We start from the raw sequence: 23,327 nt of genomic DNA on the forward strand, positions 1-23,327 counted from the left end.
TATCGTCTTTGAAAATGACAATAGCAATGATAGCCCAGATGAGGATAAAAACGAAAATGCCGCACCCTGTGAGGATCTGATGAATTACGACAAGTTTGGAGACTCAGAAGAAACGGTTTAAAAAGTTTGAATCATTTTCTGTAGTAAATTTCCGCAAGCTATTCATTTTCTATGAAAATATATGATTTTTTTTTCTCTAAAATGCATGGATTTTTTGGGGTCGGCTTATACACGGGTTTTCAATTTATTGCGGTTTTGGTGGGCCTGAAGTGGGGGGGGGGGGGGGGGGGTTGGCTTATATACGAGTCGGCTTATACACAAGTATATACGGTATCTCTAGCGAAATACAGAGCAAATTTTTTTAAATTTTGGAGCTGATCCCCCTTTTCCCAATAAATCACTTTCTGAATGAATAAATAAATAATTTTGCATGAAATCTAGCACAACTATTTCAGCATTTAATTTTTAACCCTTTCAGTACTTTAAAGTACCACAAACTTTTTAACCCCCATAACATCACTTACATACGTTGTTGGGTGTTGGCATTTTAAAGTATTAAGGTTGTGTAATTACTTTACGAATACCAGATGACAGCACAAGAGAGTGTGAGACTTGTGTGTTTTTCAAACATGTGAATCAAATGCAGTTAGGCGTTTTCCCCCATTAATAGTGTTTACTACATTATACTTTTGTGTAATGCTAACACAAAAACTTTAAACTATTTACAATGACTCAAATAGGAGAGAGAAGCTACTGAAGACTACCTTGACGATGAGAAATTATCCAATGGGAAAAATGTACTTCAAGTTTTTACCTTCCAACCTTTCACATAAATATATTATAAAATAAACAACTTTTGCTTACAAAAAAGAATTAAATTAATTTTTTTTATTATTTATATATATACATTTTTGGCATAAATTCACAACTCTTATTAAAATGTATGAATTCAATTAATGGTTAATAACAATTTTTAAACCATAATTATTTATAACTAAACAACATACATTTAACTTGCATATCTATATAGCATAGTGCACCCCATCTGCTAAATTTATTTACAATCATAAGGCACATTGCTTGTTTTCTTCTAACAATTATACAAACAAGTTCAAGGCACCTAAAAGCATAAATAATTTTTAAATTATTACACGTTTTGAACACTTATCAAACATAAAATACAAATGTTTTTAATGAATTGAATTATATTCACATATTTTTATAAATGTTTAAAGCATGAAATGCTTTTGAAATATGTTGCATTTAATCTTTATAAAAAGCTCAAAACAATTACAGAAATTCTAAATGATAAACCGATAGAACATTTCTGTACATAAAACAAAGCCCTCACTAGTAAGCACCAAACACACGCACACAAATTTTTTCTAAAGCATTTTAAAACTAAGTAGTTCCATTCAGAACATGAGAGCCATTAGAAACATTTTTGTCATCAATTATGCTTGAATTAGATCTTGTAACATGCTGAATGTTTTTTTGTGGTTTAGAAAATGTAACAGGATTTTGTTTGTTTCCTTCGCCGTTTGTTTCCTTCATATCATCACTATTGGTGTCAATACCTTGAAAGCCATTGCGTGATCTGTCAGAAGATGTCTGTGAAGATGCTCTGCCTATATCCCTTGGTTCAGAAAACCTCCTATCCATGTTTCTGTACCTTTCTTCAAAATTTGATTCTTGATATTTTGATCTTTTCTTCTTCCGTCTCCTTCGAACTTTTGATCCTTCAACTGAAGATACACTTTCTACAAGTAAAGAAACAGTTCTAGAGAATTTATTTATAGGTCACAAAATATAAACTCCTACATGAAAGAAATATTTTAAATAGAAAAAAAAAACTCAGATTGCATAGGAGTACAAACAACTGAAATGTGAAACTTGAAAATGTCCGTGTAATAAGATATCTCTTATCAGATTTTTTAGATGAAGGTAACAGGGAATCCTATAGGTGGGTGACAAAAACAAAATTTTTCAGGACATTACAAGTTGTCACATACCATTCCCTAAAACTGCTGATCATAACTGAAAATTGTCAATTAGCACGAAGGACTAAATTCCATTTTAAATTATAAACTAACAGGAAATAATTTGATCTATTCACATAATTTTTTTTGCCAACAATTTTTTATTTAAATTTCATATACTATTTTGGTACTAACATATTTATAAAAGTATTCTACATTGGAAACCTCCCAACAATATCCACTAACAGGACCTCGAAAGTGTGGTCATCATTGGGAGGTTACTGTTGTTAAAAGGTTTGGAATTTCTGGAAGATAGATATTTTTTGATAAAATGTAAAATTATAGCAATCCATACTTTAATTAGCTATTTTTTGTACAACAATGACACTACTATCCATGATAACTTTATTTCCATGAAGTTTATGCTAAAACCAATAAAATTTTATTTGAACTTATAAGAATGAATAGATGAAGCAAGCAGATATGAGAAAAATGCAGCTGGTTTTGATAAAAACATAACAATCTCTTGAAAGAAACCACATAGTATGGTAACATATTTCTTGTCTCTTCTTGGCATACATTCTTCAAGTGACCAGACTCATCTTCTGGTGCACAAAAACCTGTTTGTTTTTATCTAGGACAGTGTTTTCAATTACTGCTTAACCAAGGACCCATTGGGCACACAACGGAACCAAGGATGAGCTATTTCATAGTCACTCACCATATTTGCACTGATTTCTGCATTATTCTTTATGAAATACACCCAGCGCACCCCCAGGAGTCTGCAAACCACATTTTGGAGTCCACTGATCTAGGGCAAAGAAACTGTACTGTATCCAATTTTTTAGAGTTCAAAAAAAATTCTTTTGAGAACAAATACAGATGATCCCGCTTATAACGTTATTCGTGATAAAAAAAAAACGTTGTAAGCAGGGAAACGCTTTAAACGGAAAATCTCAATGGATATCAGTACGTGTTGGGACCACAAAAATAAGTCACACTAAGCAGGAAAGCATTGTAAATTTGAATGTTGTAAGCAGGATCCACTGTATTGAAGGCATGTTCAAAAATGGCCATTGTTTAGAAATTCTTGTTCATCATACCCTGTTGCTACAAATATGTGGGTTGCTTTTCTAACTGTAGAATTTTTTCTTTTGACCTCAAGAGTTCAGTCCTGACTTAAAGGATTGTGTAAGTTTTGAGTTAAAATATGGTGAATATGATCTTTTGGGGCTTTCATTAGAGGGCAGCTTAAAATTGAACTTTTCGTGGGTTTTTAAGATGGCCTCCAGGAAGAGCGATTTATTGCATAAAATTTAACAAAAAAATTGTACGTTAAGATGAATATAGCCTGCATCATTTTGACTGGAAAAATTTTCATGAAGTCAATTATTCCTTCACAAAAAGAAAAAAAAATGAAAATTTGAAAAAATAAAGATTTGTTGACATTTATGCTTTTAATGCACTTTTTGAGTATCAAAATTACAAAAAAACATTTTGAAAATTCCAAAAAATGAATGTTCAGGTCTAAAAGGGTTAGTGGCAATCGAACAAGATGCGCTCTGTTCCATGAAAATGTGCATTGGTCAGAGGTTACCATTGTATGAGAGGTTTCACTGTACCCACATTTAATTTGTCATTAATGTGATTATATGAAGATGGGAAATGTTTATCACACTTGTTTAGGTCCTTCATAAAATAGAAGCTCTTCTGGAACACAGTGATTTTTCAGTTAATTCAAGTGATATTGAGTGGTTAACAATTTTGAAGCAATGACTCAACTTCAGATGAGGCAACCACAGGGGTGCAAGTGCCCCTCATCCATTTCGGAGCAGCAAATTTCATTTTTGGAGCAGAAATTTTAAAAATGGAGCAGAACTAAAAATGAACTATATCTGTAATATAAGTAATTTTTCTGTGAAATGCCAGAAGTTTTGCCAAAAATGGTTGAAACAAATAATTCTAAATAAATTTCCTTCATAAATTAAAATCCATTTAAATTTTTTCCGAATTATCTTATCTGTCACTAATAAAATGTGCATTACTGAAATGACAAATAAAAATTATTAGACTCTTTTCAAATTAAGCAACATTCATACTGAAAACCTAGGCAGCAAGAATTTCTGCTGCTTGAACACTAAAATCTTATTCCTCCTGATATAGCAAAAAAAGTGTGTGCAGCATATAATAAGAGTTTCCGTGAAAAAAAAAAAATTGGCTACTCACAGAATTTAAAGGAATTATTAAATTTAAAAGCAAAATGCAAAAAACAAGAAAAATATAAATACCTTATTTACTTAAAGGATTTCTCAACCTAATAGCATGTTAATAGATTACTAATCACGAGTCGCTTTCAGAAAGTTCAGCATTTCAATGACAATTGTTTTCCAATTTTTCATGCCCTTGAACATGAGATTTTGTATGTCTTATTCCATTAAAGCATTGGATGGACAGATTTTTCAATGTTCGAAAAGACTTTTATTTATTTGTTAACAATGAACTCTCTTTCACTGACTGTGTTACCATGTGCTAAAGATAAAAAAGCTTCACCAAAACTGGCAAAATTTTGAACTTTGGGCTGCTTTCAAAGTTACAAAGTTTGAATATGTCTGCCCAATATCTATCTATTCTCTGAACTGATTTCACTTCTTGTAATTCTTTGCAGTGTAGTGCAACCCATTCATCACACATAATTAATAGTTCTGTTGATGATACAATGTTGAACAACATCCCAGCAATACGTGAGGGAGTAACGTACCATCCCAACAATGCACGAGAGGGAGTGCAAAAAACAAGTTTTTTCCAAAACAACATGTTTTGGAAAGGTAGGACATTAATATATAATAGGTATCTCACAGAAGTTATGTACAATGAGCATGCTTCTAGTACAAACTCCTTCCTCTGACTATTGTTAAGAGCATGCCCCTCTCCCACCAATGCAGTGGCGGACCGTGCGGCCATATTGGGCTCTGCTCAAGGAGGGGTGCCATATGGAGTTGAAAGGGTGAAAAAAACTTTGTTGACCAAAAAAAAAAAAACATTGTCAGTAGCGCCAAAAATAGATTCCGCATGGGTAGAAATTTTTTTCCTCAAGCCACCCTTGTGTGTTCTCACCAAATCCGGATTTACGCAATATGAAATTGTTACGATCTGCAACTGCAGACGATAACCACACGGCCGCATAGTGGCTAGATGACAAAACTATGAATATTTTAGCTGGAGTTTTTACAGATCCCATTTTTTCCCAACGATCTCTGAAAAATTTAGGTAATTTAAATGAGTAAACCAATCTCCTTTTCGATGTATGCCGTCTTTGATCGCAGGTTGGCAGCCGTGAAATTACCGTTAGTTTCAGTATATAACCTATAACCAGCAGGAGAAAAAACGGTTTCCGAAATCGGAAAATTTGGCATATTCATTCAGGGACTTCGATAGCCCGCCGGTTATACCAATAACAGTACAGGACTTTATACTTCAAGGTAGTATAACTACTTTCAAAGGTCACGAGATAACTCAATTGTGGTAGATGGTGGGAAGTGAAAAAAAAAATTGAAGTTCCCCCCCCCCCCCGTATCTTTTTCCGTGTCTCGGAAAGAACACGTCCAGTGAAAAAAATTTTCATGCTCCTTTTTCCTAAATTAAGGGTATTTGACGTACTACAGTGTATTAGCGGTACCTCGCGAACCACAAACAAGAATTGGCACAATTGCGAAGGGATTCGGCGCCTTGGCGCACTGTGTAGCAAGAGAACCATTTCGGCGCAGTTTGGTGCAGCTCTTGCACTCCTGCAACCGCAGTTACTGATAAGGTGAATAAAAAACCAAAAAAAAAAGCTCATAGGAAATCTCTGGATACCGTGGGATTGATATTAATTTTGTTACGTGCACAAGATAACTTATAAGTTTTGTAATTAATGATTAAAAAGGTTGCACTTCAAGAGGAAATGTGTATGTACGTAGTTCAGGTAGAAATATTGTAATACAGTCTACAGCAGTTATTCCTACTCAAATCATGTTCTGTATTTTACAAGTATAAAATCTGCAAAACACTTATATAAACAGAACATTTTTTGATTGGAATGGTAATAAGTAGATTAGATAATGCCCTATCTAAACTAAAAAGAAACTAAGAAGTTTTAGATTTCTTATTGAAGATGAACTTGCAAGGAGAAATCGGATTTGTATTGTTATGCTTAGAAAGACAACAAATTTGTGTACTCTGTTAATTCACTAACATCAAACTGTTAAGTAATGTCACAATTAGAAACAAAATGAACTAATGGGTTACATATTCTTAATGGATTATTTAATTAATCAATATATAATGATGATTACAGCTTCAGTACTCTGCAAATATGAAGGGAATGCAGATCCTGGTTGAACACGGCCAATCATTTATAATTGGAACTTCACAATAAAATTGAAAGAAAAAATAGACAAAATATAGTTGAATTGTAAGAAAAATTACACCCTTTCCCCCCCAATCCCTGATATCTTATATTCTAAGTTTACCAGTACAACCAAGGAAGACATACAATATTTATTCGATCGGGTCAATGTTTGTTCTATTTTGTATCTTTTAAATAAGTAGAGGCAAGATCATAGAGAGATATCTTTAGAGAGCGATACTACTTTTCATTCTCCATAACATCAACCATCATATAACTCTCTCGTTGCCATACAAGTAACTCTAAACTCTCCGAGATATGTACGGCTTTGACTTCAAATAGACTTACTTCAAATTACATAACATGTTCATTTGCATGAAAAAATTCATGTAATAATCCATTTCAAGTCAGATGTTCTAATTTTTTGAAACAAAGAGGAAAAGTGAAGTGATTCAGGATGTTTTCAATCTACTTAATGTAATTTTTTACCTCTGATATACTCAAAAAGAACCTTTTAGAAAATGAAAATTATAGCCATACTGTAAATTTGTGCATTTCAACTTCAGAATTTCATGAACTGCACCTCACAAGTTTCTGGGATGTTATATTTTTTTTAAACAAACATATACATATATATGAGAAAAGTAGTGGATGTGACTGACAATGAAGAAATAACCTGCTTCAATCATGTTTTTTCCCCTGTATTTCCTACACGTTGACAAAGATACCAATATTTTGGTACTTGAACTATACACTGTCCAAATTTATGGCCAAAAGCCTGTAAGTAAAAAGGTTAACACCTAAAATATGAAAAGGTCCATAGGTGGAGCATGATAAACCTCTTTTTAATACACACTATCTGATTAAAGTGGACCTTTTCCCTGGACAAAACCAACAGTTACAGTTAGTGAAAAAAGATTTTTGGTGCAATTGATTGTAACTAAATATTTTTTTATTGCAAATTAACAAATTATTTTTAATTTATATAAGGATTTCTGAGGATAATGTACCTTGATCCATACTAGCAATGCTAGATGCTTCATGACTATCCAATACAGATTCATCTTCATCCGTAATGCGTCTGCGATCATTTCGTCCTCTTTGTCGAGGAGGAAGATTCAAAATGTCATCATCAAGAGAGTTTCTTTGATGGTTACCTAGAATGATTTAAATATCAAGTGTTCAATAAAACCTTGTGATATTTGGTAATAAAAATTTTCATGGTGCATGAACATGCTTAATTTATTGTTTCATCATCAATTCTTATTTTTTTATATTGCACCAAGTACGTATATATGAAAATTACTGTAACTGAATGTCAGTGATATGGTAATCTCCATAGAATGAGTGAAAGGAAAAGTCAAAATTAAATACTCGCATCCCATATGGTTATACTTTTACTCGATAAGGGCTTTCAGTTTTGAGATAGTGATTACTTCATGTTATAAATTTTAGTCATACAATAAGTGCAAATAAAACTTAATAAGGTAAAGTTTTAATTAACTTAATTTGCAAAATAATTGCTGAAAAAGAGATGCTAAATTTGAATTGAATAAATACCTGAACTATTATACCGTGAATCTGTGCCATTCCAACGACCTGAAGATGTACCTCGTCCTCCACGACCTCGTCCCCGAGGTGGCATCCTAGAACTTCTTCCATGTCCTCTCTCCATTTCAAAATATGGTCTGTCAAATCCCATACGACGTGGTGCGACATAATTTGGCACTGAACTAAATTTAATTCTGAGCTGCTGGTCAATTTCTAACTTTTCTCTGCGGAGCTTATCAACTTCCTGAGATATAAACAAAAGAACGATTAAAATAAATATAAAACAAAAATCTGTTTCACTAATTATTGCCCTTGTGAATGTTGCTAAAGTATATAGTAACTCACAATAATTATGTGCAAATGATTTTTATTGGCTCTATGTTGCAGGTTTTGCTGCGTCTCAACAGTACTTTTCATTTTCATCATTACCAGACAAAATATAATAGCTACGAAAGAAGCATAAATAAACTATATCACACTTATTAAAAAACTCCCGTTTGCAATGAAGTTTTCAAATTATATTTTTCAAGGTCATAATTTATTAAAAATTGAAATTGTTCCTGATGAATTGAGCAGCACCTCACAATTGTAAACATCTTAATTTTAAAATTTCACTAGAATGAACTGTCAAGTCCCCATAAATTAAAAATCACATTGAACAAATAAATAATACCTTTAAATGAGCTAGATGATATTCTAACAGAACTCTTGCATTACTTATGCTTTCCACAGTTCCCACAAACACAAAAGGCACCTATGAAATATTTTAAAATTTATGTCAAATGAGAAATTAATGTTAATATTTTTAACAAACTTGATCTCAAAATCTTAATTCAGAACAATCATTAATGCATATATATTTATTTAATTTCTTCAAAAAAATAGGTAATTCAAAATACACTGGTGGTGGGACTAGGCATTTTTTTGTAATTTGATAATCAACAACAGAATGTTGGTTGTAACCACGAAATTCAGATTGTAAAACTTGGAAACAAATTAAATATTGCAAATATGACACCATTTCGGGAAAAAACAGGACTTTTATCCTAAGGAAATTCTTCAACATGTTTACAACTTTCATGGCATATATGTGACATCCCAATTTTCTTATATGAGCCTAGAGTCTGAAATATGGGACATGTTTTTTTTTTAGAAATAGATGCTTATAAATTTAAATCCCATTATAACATTACTTATTTAAGAGAAATTCAGGTTTTTCTACAACCTGGGTTCCAGGAACACAGAAGAGTTAAAATAGAGTAATATTATTAAGAGCTTAGCTTAGTGAAATTACCCCTCATGATTGTGAGTAATATTCATTAGAGCAGGAATGTCAACAACTCATGTTGCAAGATGACACCAAAAATGAGGGTAGCACAGGATTATTCAAAAGATCACACAACTTATGAAATAATTAAGATTTAAAATTCTACTGATTATAAATGTAATTTTTTTATAAAAGGCAGCACAATACTGATAAAAATGAGAAGTCTTTTTTTTTTTCCTTTTCCTTTCATTTTTCATGCACACTGATACTATCAATAGCTTTAAGTTTGTCATGTGGTCAAGATGATTTTTCCCAAAAGCAGATCTTTTTTTAAGATGGGCTATCTTTTTATGATATTTCAAATTATTCATTTGAAGCCACTATTGAGTCATTCAATAATAAATTTTCTAATGTGTCTGCACCCAACATCACAATTTTCCAATTAGTGCACCATTTTGGATGTTTTTGAGAAACTGGAAATGTTGGAGACCAGAGGAGAAGTGGGTATCCATCTCTACTAGACTACCAAGAAATGCACAAAGCAAAGAATTAAATTTTGAACATACCTTCAAAGAGTAATATAGATGGCATAACAGATGGATTTGTTGTATGGGAATGCTCAAAGAGCTCTAAAAAAATTAAAGTTTAATGTTTATTGTGTCGTTCTAGGATTAAAAGCTTCTGATCAAATTAAACATTGAAGTTATTGTTATAAGTGATGGCTAAGATAATTCATTTATGAAAATAGCACTGAGAAACTTGATTCTGTTTTTTTTACAGATAACAGTCTGTTGGATGAAATTGGGTTAATAAACTCCAAAATGTAGTGCACCGAAAATTCTGTTGTCAAATTGTAAAACAACATCCAGTTAGAGATTAAAAAAGTAAGTGCTCTAACCCTTAGAAAAGTGGCCACAAACCTGGTAGAAATAATTTGCACTTGTATTAATGAAAGAGGTTAGAATTTTGAGCATATCTTGTGATATTTTGGTAATGGGGTAGTCGGGAACCCAAGCGAAAGGGATATACTCCAGAGAGAGAGAGACAAACTATAATATAATTGCAGTATGGGCATGACCTTCGTTGTGATCTCTCTAGGAACATGAAGTGACTGACTATGAAAATTATCTTGTGTTTATAAGTTTGGTGTTCAGATGTGTTCAATGCATTTGTTCTTTACTTATGTAACCTTTACTACCTCTTGTTAAATATAACTTGTTATACTCTTATCATGAGTTGTTCTTTGCATTCCTACACTCACGAACCCACTTTTCAACATGTTTTGATGAAGAATGGGATTAATTCTCCCCCATGCTGTGATGATGGCTGATCATCTTCAGATGGCTGCGGGGTAGGCATTCTTTGTCACATATGAGTACGATTTTTCCTATGTGCTAATGCTTAACCGAATTTTTTCATGATGCTGGTTAAAATCTTATATTTTAGCTTCACGTATTTTAAAATTTTATTTTAGTACATATCATTAACATAAATTACCAGATTGTTCCGAAGCAACAGTAGCATATGCCTCAAGAACCTTAACTTCCATGGGGTGGAACTAAGCTCGAATTGATAAAGAGGCATTAGGCCTAATATTCAGAGTAAAAAGTTTCATCACTCCTTATATGGTCATTCATTTACAATAGTCACTGACCATCAGCCCATTTTGAGAATTTTCAATAAAAACAAACCTATGAAAGAGAAATTATCTTCTCGAATGCTGAGGTGGAGTTTGCTCTTAAATGCTTACGATTTTTTGTTGATACATAAACTGGGAAAAAGGTTCGGAATGCAGAGCTGCTCATGGGAAGGAGGCTCCGCATAATTCTCGACAATCTCCATCTCAATCTCACTGCAAAAAGAAGGTTGAAGCAGGGGAGTTGGACACCTACACGAAAAACTGTAATTGTTTAACAAGAGTGTTCTGCACAAATGACTTAGTTAGGATCAGAAACTATACTATTTCAGGTCCATCTTGGATTCCTGCGACCATGCTACAGCTATCCATACATAACTGCAACAAATAACAGAACTGTCGTTAAATGTCACGTGAATCAAATGATTCAAGGAGGTCAAAATGAAAAGGTAGAGTCTCAAGTTCCTCTGCCACAACCTGAAGATGTAAGTCCATCTGTGGATATCAAAGTAACTGCCGCTGTATCGCAGACCAGGCACAGTCCAGCAGAAGAGACATTGTCTCCAATGCCTACTGACTGTTGACCGTCTGAAGGATGAGGTTCTGGGAGAAATTCGTCAAAGACCCAAAGGAACTGTTGTGCATCCACAGTGTTATGGTATCGATGAATTCACCAACTAGGGTGGAAAAGTGTTGTGATTTTTCTGGCAACATCAAGTGACTGAATATGCAAATTATCCAATGTATACAAGTTCAGATGTGTTCGATGCATTCATTCTCTAGTCACGTAACCTTTAATTTCTTTTGTTAAATGGTCTTTGAGTTCCTACATTCACGAACCCACCTTTCAACAACCTTCAGTTTGGATAAGTCCATAGTTGCTCATTTTAGTTCAAACAATGCATGTTTCACTTATGAGCCGAATGGTATTACATATCCCGGATGCAATTAGGGTCAAAGATTTGGAAATTCTCATTGACGAGCGGCTTAAGTTTTATGAACATTGTTCAGTGGTGGTCAAAAAGTGAATAGAATGCTTCGTTTCATTCTTAAAAAGGTCTCATCATGTTCACCTGAAGTCATCCTTCTGCTTTTGGAGACCATACCCAGAAGTGGGAAGTGACAAAGTCCATTTTGGAGCAGCAAATTCAGGATCGGAGCAGTTTTGGAGCAACAAATTCAGGATTCAAAGCAGATATTTATAAATTGGAGCAGCGAAATAACAAGAATATTTTCGTTAACCCTCAACCCTTTTCAAAATAAAACAACTGCACCAGTGATGGTAACCTCGTCAAGCAAAATTCCCCTCAAAAATTTCCCTTTCGACTGAATTTTTCCCACACATTCTGAAAATTGTGCTGCAATCTATCGGTGGAAATATGCAGTCAAATATTTAAAAATATAAGAAAATATTTAATTATAATATTAATAAATATATTATAATTTTAAATATTTATATTTAAAATTATAATATATTTATTAATATTATAATGAGGAATTATAAGAAATAATATTATTATTGCTTATAATATTCAATATAAATATTTAAAATTATAAGAAAAGTATTGTTTTGCATTTATATATATTTTTTCAATAAAAATTCTTTTGTTTGATGAACTCTCAAAATTTTCCAAACTGCCAAGAAATTTCCCATGTGAACCAATTTTGGCCCATTTTTCCCACGAATATGGGAAATTTCCCACGAGTTACCATCACTGAACTGCACTGTTTTTTGTTATCAAACATCTTTTCATCAGCTTGTTTTTTGTTTTTGGTGGTTTAGGCTTTTGACACCCTGTTTGAAAGAGCGGCTGTCATAAAATTTTTTGCACCCATCTATTTAAGATGATTTTTGCTTACTGAAGGCACTATTTGCTGCCTCGAACAGCAGCAGTTCAAATGGGCTAAAAATTCTCTTAAGTTTTCAATTTTTTTATACTCGGGAAAAAAATTGCTGAAAAATGGGAGAGAATTTCAGAAGAATCAACACGATGTTTGGCAATTCGGTACTCGTTATTTGGCGAGATCGGCGATCTTGCACTCGTTATTTGGCGATATTAACGATTTAATGCTCATTATTGCCGATATTAACGATCGTTATTCTGCAACATTGGCGATTTAGCGCTCGTTATTCGGCAAAGTTTCTAAATTAACATTCGTAATTCGGCGGAAATGCCCTTTTTACTCCCGGAATGAAAATTTTTTTCACGAAACATCAGGATTTAACACAATGACGATCGACTACACTAATTTCTGCTGCTTCCAGTGGCGACTTTTTGTTTTTAAACGGAAACTGACTCACATTTGCACGTTAAAGCTGAAAGACCATTGCAAACCATCTTCATTTTCACGATCACGGACAATATCGGGTCTGGCGATGGAAAGCCCGATGAGGGGCAGATAATTTAAATAAGGAAATAGTTTAAGTACAGTGGAATAAAACACTCTTCTCGGAAAGAGTCGTTTCGTGGCTAGCAGGAACAAAAAATTTTTGGCCGAAATTCCGGGCATACTGAAGCAAAATTCGCTATTTGGCGCAGAAAAATACGAAAATATGCTATTGGAGCAGGATGGCGCAAGATATTAGTTTTGCCGCAGAGTTCCCACCCCTGCCATGCTTACAGAGAAATATACACTTGGTTGTGAAGGGGCGCAGAGAAGAGCTATGCAGGAGAATCCGTTTATCATGATGCAGAGAGCATAGAGATTAGAGTATGGATCAATGGGCGACCGTTCTCTTCACTGATGAGTCCCGGTTCAGCCTAAGCACCGATTCTCGCCGTACGTTCATATGGAGAGAACCAGGGACCCACCACCCACCCTTCAATGTCCGCAAAATTGACCATTATGGCGGAGGAGGTTCAATGGTCTGGACAGGCATCATGTTGGATGGCCGCACACCTCTCCATGTCTTTGAAAGAGGCACTGTGACTGGTGTGAGGTATAGGGATGAGGTCTTGGAGCCCTATGTTCATCTTTTCAGGGGTGCAGTTGGCCCTGAGTTCATTTTAATGGATGATAATGCGAGGCCACATAGAGCTCTTCTGCTCGACAATTTTCTAGAGAGTGAGGATATTCGCTGGATGGATTGGCCAGCCAGATCTCCAGACCTTAACCCTCTAGAGCATGTCTGGGACGCTGTGGGGAGGGCAATTCAAACTCGCAACCCTCCTCCGGGAACCATCCAGGGAATGAAAACAGCGTTGCTGAACGAGTGGGACCAATTGCCACAGGAAATGATAAACTGCCTTATTTCAAGTATGAAATCACGCTGCGAGACCTGTATATCTGTAAGAGGGGACCATACCCCCTATTAGCCCATCTATTAACCCATTTTTTTGTTCATTCTGCAACCGCTGTTTCATACCTTCCAACTCCAACAAGTGTTACGCACGATCATGCATGTGTATTACAATTATTGAATGGTTATTTGTTTTGTATTGCATCAATGTATGTACATACAATTTCACTAAAATCGGTACAGTAGTTCTAGAGATAATCGACCAAGTCTGTAAATTCTCTTAATTTCTTACACCAGTGTATATTGAGTTGTTGTATCTTGGTTATATTTGACATCCATATTTTTTATGGGCATCTTTTTTCTGTTTGTATCAAGGGGAATTTAAAATTGCATTAAAGCACTTTCAAACAAGATTCGAAAGATATTGTTGTAGAGAGATTTATCTTTACATCAATTTTTTTTCCAATTAGCATTTGGAATAAAAAAGGTAAACACATTTTCATACCTGTTTCTAAGTTTTACTAATTGAAATTGTTGGGAATTTTCACTATTAAACTGATTTGGAATAGTATCAATTCAAAATTTATTGACCCACCTCATCTCTAGGTGTTTGATTTTCATTATCGCCTTCTATTTTCACTCTGACAACACCAGATTTGTCCACCATTTCTTGAATTATATGACCACTCTTACCAATAACTTTACCTAATTTTGAAAAAACATATATATCATGGGATATTGTATAAAATTCATACTTTACATAGCAACATATACTGTATATAATTCTATACCGTTACATAAGTTTTTGAAACAAAAGTACTACTGTAAATTTATATTTGAAATATGGCATAATTATGCTGTTACTTTATAGAATTTTATGGTGTTGGTATTAGAGTATAAATAAAAAAAAAATAGTTTCCACATCAAAATCAAAATATTCATATGCTTAATTATTTCTTTGTGGTTTCTACCATAATCAACAATGGAATGAATTAAAAAAAAACATGCCTTTATCTCTTAATCAGTCACCTGAGCATGACCTTTATACTCATTACAGCAGTACAACACTATGATGCTAGGCTGATGTACAAAAGGTGATTGTAACAAAAATTGCATCTCTCACTATAAAGTAAGAACCACTGATCAGAATGACCTGAAATTTTACATGAGTACTCCTGAAGAAATGTAATTTTGTTTGGTGAAGAAAACATACTTCAAAAATATACCAATAGATGTCACTGCTGTCATCAAAAACTGAAGCTCCACTTATTAAATGAAGACAATAGTCAGCTGTAGGAAGGGAGGAACTGGCACAGATGCTTAACTACCATCATGATGGCTAGATATGCCATTGCAGAAGTCATTTTTGTCCACATAAAAGAGGCGGAAGTACAAAACTACACATGAACATGTGTCATCCCACCCAGAATTGTAATGGATATAAACATTCTAGTACTAAAGTCCCATACACTAGAACAGGGTGACCTTGTCGCAAGTGGCATGCCATGGTATCAGGAGTGGCACATGAATGTTTTTCGAAGATTAAAGAAATTATATTTCACACTTTTCAATCAAAAAAATTCTCTCCAACTTTTAAACAATCCCTTTTTATGCATAGGGTGATCTTGTAGGCTACCAAACCTATGTTTAGTATGATAGACACTCTTAAAATAATAACTATTTGATGCCTTTCTCATTCAATGCGTTTGTTTGGTTTTTTATCTTTGGGCATAGTGGCTGGACATCCCATGTGTACGAGATTCAGGATTGTCTGCCTAGGGGACATGCATTGTATAACATAATAGCATTGTATAATCATGAAGTCTTGGGGACGGGGGCGTAAACTAAGCCCTCTTACAAAGTTTATTGGGTGAGAGGGCAAGCACTTTAAGTCCTCAGGTTCCGGTGTCTATGTTCACCATGGTGTAGGTAAAATAAGATGAACTTCTTTTGATATATGAATACATACACACTCTGCATTGCAATAATCAAATGTATGACTAAAAATAAAAAAAATTTAGAACTCAAGTGACAAAATGAATATTTCTATAGACATAAGAGGACAGCCGAACAATATTTTGCAGGAACGGAAAGAATACTTGTGTCGTGTAAAAACTGGACATATGGTCTGCATTTTAAAATTTGTAGAGTGGCACAAACATTGAAAATAATCTTGATTGTAGCACGGCTTGAAAATAGGTTGGCCACCCTGCTCTAGAAGTACTTTTTTCTAGAGATATGAAGGTTTTTGAAACTATTTTTTTTTCTTTGGCCAAAAAAAATTCTATATAACAGAGGTACATTGGTACGGTTTTGTGTCTTTCTTTGTGTTTTTCTTCGTTCTCGTGAGTTTTACTTAGCGTGTTGTTTATTTTTGGGTCATATTCTGCTGTGATTCTCTTTTTTTCTTTACCGCACGTTGGATTGTGAGATAAGTGGTTTTTTTTTTATTATATTGCTCTCATTTTTTTTTAATTTTCGTTGTGTATTTTCGATCGACTTAAATTTATTTTTCTCATTCACATTTCATTTTCATTGAATTTTTGCCAGGTTTGTGTTTTCTCGCTTCTTTGATATAAATTTGTAGGTTTTTGGACATTAGTGTTAGCAAACAGTGTATACTTTTTCCCGGGTACTCTCAATAACTTTGTTTTCCTTCCATTTGGCCCTATTGTTGTAGTGTTAGTGTTTTGAGATAGTTAGCTAATTCTAATAAGTATAAATTGTACTTCGTAGCTTAATACTTTTTTTAGAAGGTGTTGTATTCTTTATATACATATTTATTTTATTCTTCGTGATTTAGTGCTGAGCATTCTACTTTATGTAATTTTTTCGTATAATCTCTTACGTATATTTTGCATAGTAATGTATTTTACATTATTTTAATTTCCAGTTAACGTTTCTCATTTTCCTATTTTTAAGTATTATTATCTAGCTTTAGCAATAGTGTTAGTATGCCTCGACCTCGACTAGTGTTGTGTAGAGCTTGCGACGGGAGGTTTTCCTGGTCTAGGGGTATAGTAGCTGATAGTTTCAATTGTAAAGGGTGCTTAGATAGGAAAAGGCTGGAACTCGAGGTCGAAACTTTACGGGAAAAAGTTAGGGTGCTAGAGGGCCCGGTTATAACGGAGCCTCTGGTCGTCAAGCCACCTGTTGATGAAGAAGCAATCTCCCCGAACAACGACATTTTAGAGGGCGAATGGGTGGTCGTGGATGAGGTAGAGGGGGATAGTGATAGGGGTTTAATCATCGGCGATTCTATGGTTAGGGAACTTGGGAACCGAGTGTGTAGGGATTTTCGGGGTTTCGAGCGCTGTTGTCTTCCTGGGGGGAAGATTGGCAACGTTCGAGACGTTTTTCATCGCCGAAAGTTGCCCTTGCGGGTGATTCTGTGGGTGGGAACAAATCAGGTAGGAGCGAATATTAGTGAGTCTCTGTCAGAATACCGGGATTTACTATTATCCGCTAGGGAGGGGGGTTCAGATGTGGCAGTGATTACAGTGCTACCAAGGGGTAGTAGGGGATATAGGAGTAGGATCCACCAATTCAATATAGGCCTGAAGGACATTTGCTCCATACTTGGGGTCACGTTCTTGGAGCTTCCCACATTTACCGATAGGTGGCTTCGTTCGGATGGGATCCATCTAAATAAGAGGGGGGTCTGGGAGGTTTACGATTGTCACAACAGTACTGACGGGGAATTACCCACTTCTGACTTGGATGGCTTCTCGATTGACACTAAATCACCGGGCAAATTAAAATGTGTTTTAATAAATGCCAGGAGCTTGGGTAATAAGAAAGATTTTTGAGAAACTATGATAGTTGTGGAGGGCTTGGATCTTATAGCCATTACAGAATCTTGGGCAAACGATGGGGATGAATCTTTCTTACACATCTCAGGATACAATACTTTTTTGAGAAATAGATCTGATAGGAAAGGGGGAAGAGTGTTGATATACGTGAAATCCTGTTTGAAGGCTAGAGAGTGTAACATACAGAGAAGTGATATTGAAACCATATGGGTTGAACTTGAGAACAAAAGACGTCATAAGCTTATTGTTGGGGTTTGTTACAATCCACCGAATAGGGATCAAAACTATATCGCCAAAATGCATGATGAAATTTCCTACATGTGTAAGCGAAAGAGGGTTCTCATACTAGGGGATTTCAATTACCCGGGTATTGATTGGGAGAACCTTTCATCTGGAAATCAGTATGAAAGAGACTTTCTTAAGTTTGTGCTCGAAAATTTTTTGTATCAGCATGTATCAGAAGCCACTAGGGGTACTGCTATTTTGGATTTAGTTCTTACTAGTTCTGAGGATCTAGTTGAACATGTTTCGGTGGGGGAAGAGTTTTCTTCCAGTGATCATCGTATCGTCAGATTTCACTGTAACTTTTCCTCGGGTAAGGTTGATAACAAAAGACGTTGTTTGTTTTCGGAGAACTAACTTTGATGTTTTGAGAAGATGGTTAGCGGAAGTTTTCAAAGACCGGTTGGAATCAGTAGGGGTGGTAAGTCAATGGGAAGAATTTAGTACGAAGCTGTCCTCTGTTTTGCACGACGTCATACCCTTTGTTCGAAAAAAGCGTGTTTGTACATCACATCCTCTATGGTTCACGGATAGCGTGCGGAACCTTTATCTTGAAAAGAAAAGAGCATTCAGGGAGTATAAAAGTGGACGAGGTGACATATCATTGTTTACTGATAAAAGAAGACTGTTGAAGAAAAGGATAAGGGATAGTAAAAAGGAAGTTGAATCTAGGTTGGCAGATAACATTGGCTCTGACCCAAAATCATTTTTTCGATACGTCAATAATGGATGTAAGGGGACAGTTGGCCCCCTCTCGACAGGAGGCTCTAGGGTAGAGAGCAATGTAGGCATGTGTAGTGCTTTCAATGACTTTTTCGCGTCGGTTTTTAATGGAGATAATGATATTCGATATACGGGTGTTGCATGGGGTAATAAAACCCTCAACGATATTCAAGTAGAAGACGTGGAGGTCCTAAATCTTCTAAGAAATGTATGTGCAAGCAAAGCACCAGGACCAGATAATATCTATCCCAGGGTCCTCAGGGAATATGCTAATGAATTGTTGGGTCCAGTCGCACAGATATACAGGAGTAGTGTTGCTGAGGGTATCGTCCCAAGGGATTGGAAACTTGCTAATGTTGTTCCGATATTTAAGAAGGGTAGTAGAGAAGCTGTGTCCAATTATCGTCCAGTGAGTTTGACGAGCTCCCTCTCAAAAATTTTGGAAATTATCATCAAAAGGCAGTTTGTGAAGTGGATAGACGAGAATAATGTATTGTCAGATAATCAGCATGGGTTCAGGAAGGGGAAGACATGCGTAACTAACCTCCTTTGTTTCTATGATTACGCGACTAGGGCTTTGGGTAAGAGCAAAAATGTCGACGTTGTTTACCTTGATTTCCAGAAGGCATTCGATCGGGTCCAGCATGGCAAACTCTTGAAGCGTTTACACGAGATTGGAATAGGGGGCAACTTGCTGAATTGGATAGAATCGTGGTTAAGAGATAGGTCGCAACGAGTTATGGTGAACGGGGAATTCTCTGGTTGGACAGACGTCACAAGTGGAGTTCCTCAGGGATGTGTCCTTGGCCCCATACTTTTTTCACTTTTTATCGACAAACTCGATCAGGGTATCGATGGGATTACTAGCAAATTCGCAGATGATATGAAGCTAATGGGGGTAATCAGGAATGAAAGCGATAGGGAGTTGCTCCAGACCAACTTAAACAAGATTGCAGCATGGGCAAATGAATGGAGCATGACGTTTAGCGTAGATAAGTGCATGGTCACTCATTTTGGTTCGAACAACCCACGGTTCTCTGACGAGTTGAATGGTGTCACTATCCCGGATGCAACTAGGGTCACCGATTTGGGAATTCTCATTGACGAGCGACTTAAGTTTTCTGAACATTGTTCAGCGGTGGTCAAAAAAGCAAATAGAATGCTTGTGGTCTCATTTTCAAAAGGTCTCTTCGCGTTCTCCTAAAGTCATTCTTCCGCTTTTTCGAGGCTTAGTTCGTCCTGGACTGGAGTATGCTGTAAGGTTTTGGAGACCATACCTACAGAGGGACATAGACTTGATTGAAGGGGTGCAGAGAAGAGCTACGCGTGTCCTTATTGGCACACAGGGCTTGAGTTATGAAGAGAGACTTCATTTTTTGAAAATTTTTACATTGGATGAACGCAGGTGTCGAGGAGATATGATCGAAGTGTTCAAAATTTTCAATGGGATGGACCATGAACTTTTAGTACACCGCCAATCGACTGCTTTTACAAGGGGACACCAGTATCGATTGGTGAGGGACAATGCAAGGTTATGATGTCGAAGGGAATTTTTCTCTAATAGGGTTGTTAATAAATGGAATAGCTTACCCCCGGAGGTAGTAAATTGTAACACAATTGACACGTTTAAAAAGAAATACGATAAACATGTTGGGGTAAATCGAGAAGCTATCCATTCTTAGAATAAGACAACCATAAGTATTCTTTATGGGCATTGTATAATATTTTATCATGTGTATATATTGTTTATAATTTGTGTTAATTGCATTTTTAATTGGGTTGCTGTATTTTTGAAATATAGGACAACCATATTTTTATGGGCATCTTTTTATCAGCCACCTCGTTGGGCATTTTGTCTGTTGTGGCGTTGTATTTGTATTTGCATAAACTGCACCAGTAAAATGACCCAACTCTCAGTGTGTCATTTTGGCAATCTGCCAAAAATGACAGGGTGAATAACAGGAAATTTCGTCATTAAACTTTTACCCCATAGGCTCCACTTCTTCATAAACTCATACATATGCATTGCTCTCTTATTTGGTTCCCAACTAGTAAATGCAATGCATCAAAAATTAGTTTCTTTAACAAATCAGTCTATTCAATGACACCTATAGTTTGAAATTTTAGACAAAAAAAATTTTCTTAATTTTCCTGCAATTATTTCGGCAACTGATGGAGCTGCATGGGTCGAATAGAGGCTCAAGGAATTGATTCATGAATGGTGAATGAAAAATTGTTGTTGGTGAACGATATAATAATAATGAGTACAGCTTATAACGAGAATATCGCTGTACCAAGCGATTATCAAATAGTTAATGGTAAAGATACAAAAAATAGAGTTGAAAATTATTAAGCTTTTGCTATAATGTCAACAAAATTCCTCTAATAGGCCAATCTATCTTTCTCTTCTATCAAGAATTGGACTAAAAGAATGAATTATTATACTTATCACACATTTTCATCATAAATTCTGACATACTTCTACCAAAAGATGATACAGAAAAGTTATACACTCCCCTCATAATTCTGGGCTTTCTCATTATACACACCGGATATGTGACAATTTTATTAGACTTTTGCATCTCCTAGTGACTCAGAGACAGTAGTCATTGACAAGGCTAATATGACTGAAGCTTGCAATACAAATTCTCTGAACAGATTGTGCAAAAAAACTTCATGATTAGCAGAATAATGTTAATGAGTCCATACAGCCATGGAATTAAGAATTTTAAGTGTTCATGGTGTCTACCACATACCAAAAGCAAAATATGGTGACGTTTTGGTGGCCTTTTCTCTTTTCTCATTCGACAAAATGAACCATGCTGGATGGTTTTTCATATTTCATACCAGTGGTTCCCAAACTGAGTCTCGACCTCTTTTCCGGGTTTGTGTTAATAAAATAGGAAGTGTCTTAATGAAATGGTGGAACACGAGTGAATTTACATAATAGAAACATGATAACAAATCAATTTTAATCTTTTGCAACTTTTCGCGGGGCATGATGTCAATACAATACATATATACTCAAATGTATTTGGATCAACCATACAAATTTTTGATGCTTGGGGGAAAGGCTGCAACCCCTTCATGTTCCCATGTATATTCCCACCCCTTTTTCGCATTGGTTTTTAAGGGAGATAATGATATTCAATATATGGGTGTTGGCGAGATTGACGATCTGATACTCACTATTTGGCAATTTAACACTCGTTATTCTGCAAAATTGGCATCTTGGAAAGAAATTGTTGCAAAATGGGAGAGAATTTCGGAAGAATCAACACAATGTTTGGCGATTCAGCACTCATTATTTGGCGAGATTGGCAATCTGACTCACTATTTGGCGATTTAACACTCGTTATTCTGCAAAACTGGCAATTTAACGCTCATTCTTCTGCAAAGTTTCTAAATTGGCATTCATAATTCAGCAGACTTGCTCCTTTACTCCCGGAACAATTTTTTTTTCATTAAACATCGGGATTTGGCGCAATGATGATCGACTACAATAATTTCTGCTGCTTCCAGTGAGGACTTTTTTTTTTAAAATGAAAATTGACTCACATTAGCACTTTAAAGCTTAAAGACCATTGCAAACCATCTTCAGTTGCACGATCACAGATATTATCAGGGTTTCGCAATGGAAAGCCAGATGAGGGGCCGATAGTTTAAATAAGGTGAATTTAAATACAGAGGAAATAAAACACGCTCTTCTCAGAAAAAATAATTTCGCGGAATAAAATTTTTTGCCGTGCTTTCCAAAATTCCGGGCATACTGAAGCAAAATTCATTATTTGGCACAGAAAAACACGATAATACACTATTGGAGCAGAATGGTGCAAGATGTTAATTTTGGCACAGTGACACAGTTAATTCTGCCACCTCATTGGGCATTTTGCCTGCTGTGCCATTATATTTGTATTCAAATGAAACCTAGTAAAGCCAATTACAACTGATGACACAGTCCTCAGTGGCGTTGAAACCAGGGGTGCTGTGGGTGCTCAAGCACACATAGTAATTTGTGACATAGTTTTCAGCACCCCCAGAATTCATTCAGAAATTGAAATTTCCTAAATACAGTGAAATCTGTCTTGGACACTGTATGAGACGGAAACCTGTCTTAAACGGAATCAAAATATAGTCTGTTCAATGAGCCGCTGTGGTGGGCAAGTAGTCATAGTGACCGACTCGAATCGCGAGATCCCAGGTTCAAACCCCACCGTCGCCACAGTGGTGGTCGGCTGAAGTTGGTTTTTTGTGGTTCCCAACTTCGAGATGCGAATGCAAAAGCCGATCTTCTCATTAAAAAGTTTCGCCGCAGAGAGCAACAGACCTATAATGGTAAAATCTTCAAACATTACACTTCACTCATAGTTCGAAAAATATGTTGCAGATGACAGCACTATACAAGCATTACACAGAAACAAGGTTCACGTTAGGTTCACAACATGGAGA

General features: G+C 35.5%; 1 protein-coding gene across 1 annotated transcript in view; it reads right to left on the reverse strand.

Moving 5' to 3' along the window:
• Nucleotides 1-869: 869 nt before the first annotated feature.
• LOC149084886 (fragile X messenger ribonucleoprotein 1 homolog A-like) overlaps nucleotides 870-23,327 on the reverse strand; it is a 102,150-nt gene continuing 79,692 nt past the window's right edge. Inside the window, exons 10-14 of the mRNA XM_089232621.1 lie at nucleotides 14,657-14,766; nucleotides 8,591-8,671; nucleotides 7,927-8,161; nucleotides 7,377-7,523; nucleotides 870-1,760 (exon numbers count right to left, since the gene is read on the reverse strand). Of these exons, the coding sequence (XP_089088747.1) occupies nucleotides 1,402-1,760; nucleotides 7,377-7,523; nucleotides 7,927-8,161; nucleotides 8,591-8,671; nucleotides 14,657-14,766 (932 nt within the window). The 3' untranslated portion in view covers nucleotides 870-1,401. The remainder of the gene's footprint in view (nucleotides 1,761-7,376; nucleotides 7,524-7,926; nucleotides 8,162-8,590; nucleotides 8,672-14,656; nucleotides 14,767-23,327) is intronic.

This window comes from Pholcus phalangioides, unplaced genomic scaffold, assembly GCF_987345545.1.
Source record: "Pholcus phalangioides strain wild (caught in Gottingen) unplaced genomic scaffold, Ppha-v1.0 ptg000007l_1, whole genome shotgun sequence".
Taxonomy (NCBI): Eukaryota; Metazoa; Arthropoda; class Arachnida; order Araneae; family Pholcidae; genus Pholcus; species Pholcus phalangioides.